The 13225-nt window shown below is 38.2% G+C and overlaps 1 protein-coding gene across 3 annotated transcripts in view; it reads right to left on the bottom strand.

The window, feature by feature from the left end:
• Window positions 1-13225, bottom strand: part of bmp2k (BMP2 inducible kinase) — a 133684-nt gene that overhangs the window by 7337 nt on the left and 113122 nt on the right. For 2 of the 3 annotated variants that reach the window (XM_048562666.2, XM_048562843.2), the window contains 3 exons: window positions 12669-12928; window positions 8177-8343; window positions 6332-6445 (listed from right to left, as the gene is read on the bottom strand). In XM_048562666.2, coding sequence (XP_048418623.1) covers window positions 6332-6445; window positions 8177-8343; window positions 12669-12928 — 541 coding nt within the window. The remainder of the gene's footprint in view (window positions 1-6331; window positions 6446-8176; window positions 8344-12668; window positions 12929-13225) is intronic. The other variant, XM_048562755.2, reaches the window with a different exon arrangement.

The raw sequence follows: 13225 nt of genomic DNA, 5'->3' as shown, positions 1-13225 counted from the left end.
CTAGATCTTTAAATCAAATTCCACTATCTGCTGGGCGAGATTCAAACCCGGGTCCCCAGAATATTAGTTGGGTCTCAGTCCAGCAATAATGCCATTAGGTCATCACCTCCACCAATATGAATTTTTTGTGTGGTTGGGCAGAGGTAGAGAAACAGCCAACTGTCAGCTTACATGACCTTGCATCAGAACTGAAAGGCCATCAACTTAAAAGCTGATTTCTTTCTTCAAATATTCAGTCTAGTCAGTTGTAAATGTCCAACATTTTTGTACAAGTGTAAGGAGGTCATTCAGCTAGTTTTTTAAATGGAATACAAAGTTCACTGAAAAAAGACCACAAGATTGTAAGATATAGGAGCACATTAACCTGAGTTTACTCTGCCATTTGATCATGGCCAATGTTTCTCAACTCCATTTTCCTGCCTTCTCCCATACCGTCAATCCTCTTACTAATCAAGAGCCTATCTATAACAAAAAAATTGGGTAGAATTGTTTTAGCTTCTTTGTAATAAACTTCCAACATCCTTTACAAAATGTACATATTCTGCTTTCCAAGTTCATCAATAGAATAAAAAATCTAATTAAGACCAGTTTGTAAAAACCACAATCTTAATATTTACTGTTTTGAATGAGGCTTTTTATGTAGCAATGAGCTGCCATATGTCAATATCCACAATTCTTCTGTAGATTTGGAAATACTAAGTAAAGTAATGTGGTCCTCTTACAAGTACAATATATTAGAACATATCTATTGTCTGGCACATCCTGCACTTCAGACTGGTCCATATGAACCTTGTGACCATTAAATCTCCAATATAGCTGCAGTTGTCAAGAATCAAATGGGCTTCTGCTAACCATTTGTTCCAGGTGACTGCCACAATGCTCCAAATTAACACCTAGTCCCCTCCAGTCTTGCCATCAAGACAGAAGTTAATGACAGCGAATTTCAAATATGCAGACTTATAGAATGAGAATAGAAAGAACAAACCTGTAATTATATAATATCTTTTATGACCACTGACTGTCCCAAAGTGCTTTGCCACCCAATTAAAGTACTTTGGAAGTGTAGCCACTGTTTTAAAATAGGAAAGGAGGTCCGCCAATTTATTCATAAATTGTGCATAAGCAAGTTCTACCAACTGCAATGCAGTAATGCATAGATTTTTTTTCCCAAGTGTTACTGGTGAACGGTCAACTTATGGCTAGCAAAGACTCTAGAATGAAACCAGAGTACACAACTTTACAAATCGTGAGGCAACGACACTGACAAATATAATGGCAGATGTTTGAGAAAATTAATTTTTATGCAAATTTTGAGTTCGATGGCAGGAAATTCTACAGGACAAGGTACGTCAACAGGCTCCTGTACACATACCACATTTAGACTGCAGACACTATTCAATGGATAATGTCGTCCAAGCTATAGTGAGGCTGATGGCAACATTGTCATCTTATATAAAGTTGCAATGCCCACTTACTACCTTAGACTCAAAGAAGTATATCCTAAACTTAAATAAGACTGTGGCTTCAAGCCTAATTCCAGGGCTGGATGTTATGTAAGCTTTTGTAGTGGGAATCATATAATCGCAACTGAGGGCCTGCATCAGTTTCCTGATTAAACCTTTTCCAATTAAATTAGAACAGAAGGGTTGACAGGGGATTCCTGGTCGTCAGCGCCAGGATGTCTATTTGCTTCATTATTGAGCCAAGTGACATCCGTTATCTCTGAGCCTACCGCAACTTACGGGTAGCTCAAATTAAATGAAGATTGTAGGGTCTTGTGACAGTAAATACTGTCCCTACCTCTGGGCCAGAAGGTGCAGGTTTAAGTCTCACCAGCCCAGAGATTTGTCACAAATTTTAAAAAAAATCACCCTGTTTGGACATGTTAATGATCTTGTTTTACAGTAACAAAAGAACATACACTCTAAATGCTACATTCTATTTCCAACAAGTTCCTCATTATCAGAAACAGTTAACAAAGTGTTCACCTACGCAATCACACAGTAACCTCTTGATAACCGTGCCCAGCAAGCTGTCAATAAAACTATTTCAAAAATATAGGAACTAAAACATTACCTTACAAACATGCAAATTATGATCTTAAACTAAACATGGTCTGAAAAACTATTAATCCATTTGATAGCAGTTTGAAAATGTAAATGTAAATCTGTGTAAGTCACTATAAAATATGTATTTTAATATCTCTTGCAAATGCACAAAGATTACTACAAATTTCAATCATGTACACATTTCTAAATACAACTCCTAATCTCTAATAGTGGAACACAAGAGAATCTTTAATCAAATCTTTAAAAATAAAATAACTTTTTTTTAAATGTTCTTTTTCCAGACAACAGATTAAAATTGATGAATTTCTTGTAACTTGTAATTACATGCCTTTTGCTGATTTATCAGCAGTAACAGTTGGGCAAGTAATTTGGAGCTATATTTAAATTGGAAACATACTGTCAGTCCAAAGCTATTTGCCACATGTTTTTTACGAGGGTTACCATTATAGGTGAATTTCCCTCAGTCTGTTTCAATGTGCTTCTATTCTACTGAATTTAGAGATACACCACCTGCTTAAGCGTTTATTTCCTTTGAAATTACAAGGAACTGAAAGCATTCCCCTTCACTCGTGTCCCCCAAGAACAAGATCAGGAAGCAATTAACAGTAAGACAAAAACATATTAAAATCTGTTTGAAGATCATTTTATGCAAAAATCTTGTCAATATTCAACTAAATGTTGATTGAAAGCAATGAACTGAAATAGATTGACGAAAATCAGAAATATGATCTTGCATCTGAAGATGCTCTCTCTCAGCATGAGAAGCAGAAACAATATTAGCACAAGGTGAAGTAAACAAGCACATCCTTCTGTGTCTAAGAATGATACTGTTCTATTTCTCAGAACTCAGTTCTGGTCCATGTTCAAATTTTCACCACTATCAATAATCTAGAGAGATAAAAGGAACTGCAGATGCTGGAGAATCCAAGATAACAAGGTGTAGAGCTGGATGAACACAGCAGGCCAAGCTTGTTATCAATAATCTATGGTCAGGTTGAGGAGCTTTGGGATATGGGGTAAATATGAAAGGTGCAGGTTTATTGCAACCCACACCACACTTCCTATTTAGATGTCTTGAACTAATTGATATTTTATCCATGAGCCTTAAAAGATCTTTTCCCAATAATATCCAAGATATCTACTCACCCAGAAGTAAGCTGCAGTTTTAGGAACCATATCAGAATACTTGCAAGCACTTTTGCCACTTCTGGAAGCTTTCAAGAGTAATTTCAACCTTTAAATTGACATTTCTAAAATTAGCTCTAGGAAATCTGCATGAATACTGAAATTCTCAACCACGATCCTTTGTAAGGAAATTCAATTTTTGTCCTGTGTTTCATATGGCATGGTAAGGACCTAGACTGCAATTGCTCCAGAGATCTGTACTGTACTAATAGTGGCTTATTCAGATTTATTTGCAAATTCTAACATCATCTGCATTTGAAAACTGCTGCATCATTCCACACCAACAGTGGTGCAGCGCCACACAGAAGAAGCAAACTTGAACTGGAAGAAGGAAGAATGCTTCGATCCTCGTAACCTGTATGCCTCTGTCTGAGTCTTTTTGATCTGTACATGCTTTACCTGCTATGATCTGCCTGTACCATTTGTAAACAAAGATTTTCACTGTTTTTCGGTACGTGACAATAAATTCAAGGGCAATTATATAAACTAGGAAGTGTGTGAAGAGCTGAGTTATTGCCATAGAAAAAGCAACGGTAAACTGTAGGCTACCTAGAAAGCTTTAATCAACTTGTTCAGGGACGTTGGTTGTTCTGAGGAAGGGTCACTGGACCCGAAACATTAACTTCACAAATGCTGCCAGACCTGCTGAGCTTTTCCAGCAACTTCTGTTTTTGTCCCTGATCTACAGCATCCATAGTTCTTTCGGTTTTTAATACATTGGTCAATCAGTGTTAACTTGCCAACCAATCAGTATTGTTTTACCCTGTCAAATAAATTGTGATCATTTGAAATTTGGCATTCTTGCATTTGTCCTGATGAGCAGAAGAGGAAGCACTTCAACAACATGTATTTCTTTTCAGCAAGATATAAATACTTTTGGGAGATAGAAGCTGGTGGATCCATTCACTCCTTCCCCTGGGTTAGAAACCAATCCAATGGTGAGCATTTGCCTCGTTCACAATTATTTACATGCTTTGAGATTATTGCCTCTTGTGAAAAAGCACCATTCTAGTGCAAAATAAGAGGCTGTGATTAGATGGCTTGAGGGTGAGGGTACAGTGATGAGGGGTTGGGCAGGTTGGTGATTAGAGAGGCTGTGCCAAACCTTTGAGGTCTGTGCATAAATCTGGAGTGACACAGTGGCTCAGAGGTTTGCACTGCTGCCTCACAGCACCAGGAACCTGGATTCAATTCCACCCTCAGGCAACTGTCTGTGTGGAGTTTGCCCAATCTCCCCGAGTCTGTGTGGGTTTCCTCTGGGAGCTCTGGTTTCCTCCCAGAGTCCAAAGATGTGTAGGCTAGGTGGGTTGGCCATGCTAAATTGCCTGTAGTGTTTAGGGATGTGCAGATTAGGTGGGTTATAGGGGGATGGGTCTGGGTGGGATGCTCTGAGGTTCAGTGTGGACTTGTTGGGTCATAGGGCCTGTTTCCACACTGTAGGGATTCTATCTATACAACTGAGGAAATAATATAATTAACTAATGAATACTGCATGGTTCTTCAGAATGATGGGGAAGGATATGCGTCAAGAGTTAATCTGCCCATGAGGGGCTTTGGTAAACTGATACTGATGTAAAAATAACATTTGATAAGAATGTGTCAACAATGACTTTTGTATCTAAATTTTCATTGTATGTTCAGTTAAGGTTGTCTTAGAACCTGGGAAACTTTTTAAAATATTAAAAGAAGTGCTTTTCAAAATTCAATATCGTTTGAAGCACCGAAATCTGTCCATTGTGAATAGAAAACAGCTAAGTAGATGCCAATAAACAGAGGAAAATTAGTTTGAGGTTCAGAATGTCCCCTTATGTACACTAGAGGATCCAAGCAAAATAGTAATTCAAAAGAATGAATTTAGGAGGGATGGACCAGATAATGTTACGGTGCCAGTGGATAAAGCCAAGTCCTAACTAGGTACACACACACACACACACACACACACACACACACACACACACACACACACACACAGGATTAAACTGAATATTAAGGATTGCAATCATTGAATGAAAATTCTGTTAAATCATTCCATCACTTTCATAGTCAAGGAAAAAAAACACTAATTTACCATGTGATGTTAGAACCCTCAATGATTTTTTAATTATTTTTATTTTATTCTTATCAATTTTAGTTTGGAGCTGTAAACTGTGAGCTGAAAGATGACCTTTAGACTGCAGGCTGCAGCTTGTTAAAAAAGCAACAAATAAGCTGTTGTTTGTTTGAGAGGCCAAGTCTGAAAGTTAACTGCAGGTCGGTTCTTGATCAAATGGTTCTACAGAATCTCTGACAGCAGGCAAAGCAGCGTGTTTAACCAGACGGCAAATGTTTGGCCATTAACGAGGTCAGTACCTGGGAATTAGTACCAGCATATATGGGAGGGAACATGATGGTCAAACAAAGAGGGAAGCTGTAAGTTTTGAATCGAGGAGTTTCCAGGAGGGGTTTAGCTGTTGATGCTACAGCTTGACAATGTGAAATTCCTTGCCTAACCTCCCATTGTCCGCTACTGGAAATTCAAAGAATAGAAACTTAATTATAAGAATGATTTAAGCTTGAACTGAAAGGTATCACTGATCAATGTCTTCAGACAATCAACCAAGAAACAATTGTATATGCCTGTGGAACAATATATCTTGAAAACTGCTTAAGTAACCTTGCTAGCAGTTATCCCCTTTTTGTGTCTGTCTTTTGTGAGACAAAGGTTATTGGATTTAAATCACAGACATTAATTAGATTACGTTGTTGTTTAATTTTGTTCTGCTAAAGTTACTGTTTTGTTAACAAATTATTAAGTCTTTTGTTTGAGCTACAAACTACGTGTCTAGAATCGATTAGCCACAAATCATTGAGGTTGGTTAGTCAAAATGTCCGATTGGGAACCACTGGGGTCAAATTTGATGGTCTTTGATGGTTTTAATTCTAAGGTTTTACAAATACAGATTTGGGGAGACTGCTTTGATTTGGCTGTCTCCATATCTCAAGTGATTAACCAACATTGTTCCACATAGAATTTTTACTGAAGTTCAAAGTAGCCATGAACATAAACTTTATAAAATCTTTAGAAGGATCAGACTAACCTGTTTCAGAAACAAACGGAATACAGCCAAACAAGTCTTCCTTAACTGGGATCTGTAGAATAGGACGTGGCTCAATTTCCGCCTCTATAGAAGTTCTCCGGTGCTCTTGTTTACCTCAAAAGGAAGAAAAAAAAGGCATTTTCTCTCTGAAAACCACACCTCAGTTCATATACAGAGTAGCTATTTAAATAAGCAACATACTGCAGTAGGAAAATCAATACATTTCCTAATGTTGCACAAGTTTGAACCAAAGGCATCATAATTTTAAAAATTTTGTATTACATCACACATTGCACTGATTAGCTGGTACTGACCCTATTACTTGGGTTAGCATTTATTTATAAGCTAAACAGTTCTACACTTGTACTATCACATCAAGAGGTGCTTAATGAATTTAACACTTGGGTCAATTGTAAAGTTTTCTTCCAGATTTTAGGACCAGAAATAGCAAATCTTCAATAGACTGCCAACATAGAAGACAAATACAGGTGTTGCTATCTAAAATTATTTTGCAACATCTAAATTGAAAGATAGTTATTTTGATAACTCGAAGTCAATAAATTAAAGGCATCAGTTAACGTTGGTTATTTAATGCAAGACGTTCATTTAAAATGTCATTTGATATTAAGTATCAGTGTTGTGGGGAAAACTTTCAAAATTCTCTATCTTGGAGGAAGAAAAAGTGATCTTACTGGAGATAATATTTGCCATCTCCAGTATTGCTACAAATGTGAAGTTGATAAAATTCAAAATGCACAGGGGAATTCTAGTACTGTGTAATCCTTCTGTGTAAGTTACAGTTTCAATTAGAGATGGATCCAAAGAGTCAAGACTGCAGAGGTTAAAACATATCAGATTGGAAAAAAATAACAGCTGGACATGAATTAAAACCGCTCGCTTTTAATCTGCACAGGCTCAAAGCAAGAGATGTCAAAACAGCCAACAATGGCGCTGAATGCTGATGACAGAACAAAGGAAAGCGGTGCTTTGAAACTAAATAACACTTTAGTAAATAATATTGATATCAACAAACCAAGAAGAACCACTTGTGTTGAATACAAATTAAAATTTAAAATTAAGAAAGTTGCTGCTCTTCCAAGAAAAACACTGAACAAAGCTTCTGCTGAGTATGACAGCAGAGAGAGAGATGGAGTGACAGGCAGCAAAACAAAGTGAAAAAGCTGTTTACTCTTTTGAGCAGCAGACAATATGTGACAGTAGGTACGCTTTGGTTGAAAAGAGTGAATCCTTGGAAATTTGAATACAATCGTAGATTCATCCTTCATCTTGATGTAGTTGTGTGGGAGGAATCAATGGCATGAGCAGTTCTGCTGGAATTTTGTTCGAGATTTCTCTGAAGGCTGGGAAAAAGGACCTTTAATGACTGGTGGACTTACAACTAAGTAACAACGAGGAGATATGCAGAGATCAAATAAATAAGGTAGTACTATTTGGTCAATAATGTGTAAAATTAGCATTCGAAGGTTACTGAGTCTTAAAAAAAATCTGTCCCAACTTTTCACTGTGGTGCTGCTAGTGCAGTTAAAGTTCTCCTTTGAAATTTATTGTATTATTACTGACTGAAGTTGAGACAATAAGTGTCAAATTAATTGATTAGAATGCATCCCCTTACGAGACGTATCTTCTGCAAATAAATACACTAGTGTATGTTAGCAAGGTATTTTGTGTCAAGAGTTCAAGGGGATTTTGTTTATGAATTACTTATGAGTCACCTCAAGCCTAGTTTAAAAAACAATGCATATCTGTTACATATTTAAGCTAAATTTTGTTCTTGTACTATTTTTAATTGTGGGTGGAAGAAGAGCAAATAAAAGAAACCATTACCACTCATATATGATCTGAGCTGGTCAAATTGCTTATCAAGCAGCTCTTCCTCAGTTAAATTTGAGAAGTTGTCCTCTCCAAATGGATTCCATCCAGACATGTCAGGAGGGTTACTGATATTCTGTGGTGGACAAATGGGAATACCATCCATTTCTAAAGAAGTTGGCCTGTAAAGTAGGGAAAAAAAACTCTTCATCCTAAGTGAAATACTGTATAAATTTGTATACATACACATTACAAACAAACACAATAGCTGACAAATATGTACAAATTAAACTTCTTTTGCAAACTTAAACTCTATCTAAAAATGTTAATTTTGGGATTCTAAAAGGAACTAGATAATACTGACCATGAAAAACTACTTTATCTTGTCTAATATAGTAGAACGCAAAGCTGGTAAGTTTAAACAAACATTATTTATTATGTGTTCGATTTATGGAAAAACTCATTAGGATTTAAGATATAATTTTAAGTAGTTTCAGACATGAAGTATAGCAAGTGTTCATGTTTGAAAGCATCCAGTGATGTGGCAACCAAGGTTCCTACCAGCATGTCTCACCTCATACCTGGGTCTGTTTGAGGTTAATGGTTAAAGATTGCCATGATTAGTCAAAAATTACGTGGTAACATTATGAGACCACCTGGGTGGCAGAAGACAAACTGGATTGAAATTGGTATTTTCTCATGTAGAAAAAATCCTGTATTCCTACCACTAGATAGGAAATTTTTAAATAAAGACCTGCCACATTTTAAGTAAAAATATCACTCTAAAATAATTATATCACAAAATTATAGTATTCTTACTCTCTTCCTTGATAATTATTAACAATGAAATCTGGAATCTTTTTGCACAAACGCTGAAAATTTCTATTTACCTAAACCATGAGGCTGGTTACATGCTAACCCACTGGCAAGTCGGACATAGAGATGGATTGGAAAATCATACCTGCCCTCAACCTATCTGAAATACTATAGGAGATGCAGAGGCACAAGCCTGCCTCAGTCCCAGTGAGGCATGTGCCTCCCAGGCTGTTTGTTGGTGGCACAAGAATTGGAGACAAGACTTCCTGAACATGCGAGCTTGAAGTCTTAGTGCCAAGTGCCAGTATTAAAACAACTATGAGAGAAGCAAAACACTAGAAATATTAAATGAAGAAAGAAACTGCCTGAAACTGAGCAGAGAATAAGAGCTAACACTGTCAGTCAAATAAGATACTTCAGTTCTAACATTTCAGTCCTTTCATTAATAGAAAAAAAATTGCATATTTTTAGGTCTGTGAAACCCTTCATCAAGTGAAACATTTTGTACTTCAGTAAGGCATTTGATAAGGTTCTCCATGGCAGGCTGATGGAGAAAGTGAAGTCACATGGGGTCCAGGGTGTGCTAGCTAGACGGATAAAAAACTGGCTGGGCAACAGGAGACAGAGGGTACAGAAGGGAGTTTCTCAAATCGGAGACCTGTCACCAGTGGTGCTCCACAGGGATCTGTGCTGGGACCACTGTTGTTTGTGATATATGTAAATGACCTGGAGGAAGGTCTGGGTGGTCTGATCAGCAAGTTTGCTGATGACACTAAGATTGGTGGAGTAGCTGATAGTGAAGGGGACTATCAGAAATTACAGCAGAATATAGATAGACTGGAGAGTTGGGCAGATAAAAGGCAGATGGAGTTCAATCCGGGCAAATGCGAGGTGATGCATTTTGGACGATCAAATTCAAGGGCAAACTATACAGTAAATAGAAAAGTCCTAGGGAAAATTGATGAATAGAGAGATCTGGGTGTTCAGGTCCATTGTTCCCTGAAGGTGACAACGCAGGTCAATAGGGTGGTCAAGAAGGCATATGGCATGCTTTCCTTCATTGGGCGGGGTATTGAGTACAAGAGTTGGCAGGTCATGTTGCTGTTGTATAGGACTTTGGTTTGGCCACATTTGGAATACTGTGTACAGTTCTGGTCACCACATTACCAAAAGGATGTGGATGCTTTGGAGAGGGTGCAGAGGAGGTTCACCAGGATGTTGCCTGGTATGGAGGGTGCTAGCTATGAAGAGAGGTTGAACAGATTAGGATTATTTTCATTAGAAAGACGGAGATTGAGGGGGGACCTGATTGAGGTCTACAAAATCATGAGGGGTATAGACAGGGTGGATAGCAAAAAGCTTTTTCCCAGAGTGGGGAACTCAGTTACTAGGGGTCATGAGTCCAAAGTGAGAGGAGGAAAGTTTAAGGAAGATATGCGTGGAAAGTTCTTTACACAGAGGGTGGTGGGTGCCTGGAACGCATTGCCAGCGGAGGTGGCAGACGCAGACACGTTAGCATCTTTTAAGATATATTTGGACAGGTACATGGATGGGCAGGAAGCAAATGGGCACAGACCGTTAGAAAATAGATGACAGGTTGGACAGAGGATCTTGATCGGCGCAGGCTTGGAGGGCCGAAGGGCCTGATCCTGTGCTGTAGGTTTCGTTGTTTCTTTGTATTCAGTTTGTCTATTATTTAGCAAATTTGATCCATGACGGAGCCAACATCACATGGAATGGCTACAGCTTTAGCTGACTTTGACTCATCAAATCAATCTTTAGCTTTTGTTGCACGCACTGGTTTCAGACAGTTGCCACCCAAAGTCCATAGCTTTTGACCTTCCCCCTGATCTTTCAAACCAGGCACCATATCACTCCTTTTTAGGGCAGGCCAGACTAGTTCCAGTGATACTCTGACATCCGAATCTGGGCTCCTGTTTATAAGGACTGGCTGACCAGTAGTGGCCATCTTTACTGCATGGAGTTTCTGGGACTAGTGAGCTGCCAGCCATCTGACTGGCCAGCAGCCCTCTTCCAACAAAATGGCAGAAGTATGGCTTTAAAGGAATTCATGTGGACACAGTGTTAAATTGATGTGGGATAGCCTTCAGGACTATAGGGCAGATTCATAGATAGGGATGATGACATTTGTGTGAAATTAAACTCATGACTTTTTTTTGAAGGCTGTTTGTTGGTGGCACAAGAATTGGAGACAAGACTTCCTAAACATGCGAATTTGAAGTTTTAATACTGTCACTTGGCACTAAGACAACTATGATAGAAGCAAAACACTAGAAATATTAAGTGAAAAAAGAAACTACCTGAAACTGGGGAGAGAATAAAAGCTAGCACTGTCAGTCAAATAAGATTCTTCAGTTCTAACATTTCAGTCCTTTCATTAATAGAAAAGAAAATTGCATATTTTTAGGTCTGTGAAACCCTTCATCAAGTGTAACATTTTGTATTCAGTTTGTCTATTATTTAGCAAATGTTTCTTGTGTAAAACAGACTTCTGGCAGTTCAGTAAACGGTGATGAGAAAGAAAGAGGATATTTCAGCTAAGTAAAATTCTGAACTTCAAATATGGAGAATTGCTTATTGTACTTGTAGGGCACTTGTTAAAACAATTAAATATTTCAGTCAAAGTAATTCTGGAGAAAAATCAACTACTGAACATGAAAAATAAAATGATTATTCTGGAATTAAGAGTCCCCTTATCCACAAATGAAGTCAGACTGCGTAGAAACCCCTTATTTTTTCTTTATTCATTCACAGGATGAGGGAGTCGCTGGTGAGGCAGCATTTATTGCCCATCCCTAATTGCTCAGAGGGCAGTTAAGAGACAACCAAGTTGCTGTGGGTCTGGAGTCACATGTAGGCCAGGCTTCCTTCCCTAAAGGACATTAGTGAACCAGATGGGTTTTTCCAACAATCAACAATAGATTCATGTTCATCATTAGATCTTTAATTCCAGATATTTTATCGTCTTCAAAATCTACTATCTGCCATGGTGGGTTTCGAACCAGGTCCCCAGAATCTTCCCAGGGTCTCTGGCTTAACAGTCCAGCGATAATACCTCTAGGCCATCACCTTCCCTTGCACAAAACCAAACATCTTGGATCTGGCTTAAGGAGACAGCCCTCAAATAAAACCTCATCAAGATTGTGATCCCACATAGATTGCAGTCTGGGATTGAGATCTGGCAGCAAATTATGTTTTGCTAAATACAATGGTATTTGTTTCTCTGACATCAGAGAATGCTACCAGGAATTCCCACTGTAATGCATTAAGACTATACAATCTTTGACAGATCCAAGCTCCTGTTACTAACGGTATAAGTGGTAAGAGCAGCAACACATGCTGGCAGCTGCAGTGCGGGACAAGTTTACATGCGCAACTGTTCCTAACGCTCTTTTAGGTGATAGGAGGGGGTCTGGTTTCTGAACTTCAGATAGGATAGAACAGCAAAGTGTTGCACAAAGGTAACACAATTTCTAACATTGCAATGAAGAAAAATCACAAACAATTCTATTCAATCGAGGTGCAACACAGTAGATTTGTCTTGCCCAATTTATAATTGGTGCATACAGATCTCTTATTTTCACAGAAGAATTAGACTGTTAATATTCCAAAAAATAATGCACTGATGAAACTCATCAACTCTTTCTCATTTTCTTTCTAGAATACTCACCTAACTGATTTATTGGAAGATTCTACTGTCATTGTTCCAACAGGCTGTAAAGGATTATTGCCAGTGATCACAAAAGCTAAACCATGTGAGAAATCACTCTGGATCCTATGATGGCCAGCAGGTTGATGGGATATTGGTGAGGTTGGAGAAACAAATCCCACTGACGTAGTTTGGTATTCATGTGGTGAGGACTGAAATTGTGAATGCTGGGGCACAGCAAGCGGAGGTTGTGCAAAAGCATGTTCGTATTGTTCTACCTGCTGGATATAAAGAAAATAAATTGGCTTTTGCTGAACATAACTGTTGTCGAACAAAATGAGTACAACTCGTCCCTATAAGAGTTCAATAATAATCACAAGCTCCACTGAAAATCTAGGGAAACAGATGGAATAGAAATGATAAGTGTCAGAATGGTGACCAAAGACTTGTTTAGAGAAACAGTTTTCTGTCAACATGACATTAGGAAAACTATTCCACACTTAAGGAGTGTGGAGGCTGATGACTATCATGGTGCAACAGGATGGATATAGGCAGCAAGAAAAAGGGTGTGAACACAA

The sequence above is a fragment of the Stegostoma tigrinum genome, chromosome 1 (assembly GCF_030684315.1).
Source record: "Stegostoma tigrinum isolate sSteTig4 chromosome 1, sSteTig4.hap1, whole genome shotgun sequence".
NCBI lineage: Eukaryota > Metazoa > Chordata > Chondrichthyes > Orectolobiformes > Stegostomatidae > Stegostoma > Stegostoma tigrinum.
The sequence above is the reverse complement of the archived record's forward strand: the minus strand, read 5'-3'. Positions and strand labels throughout refer to the sequence as shown.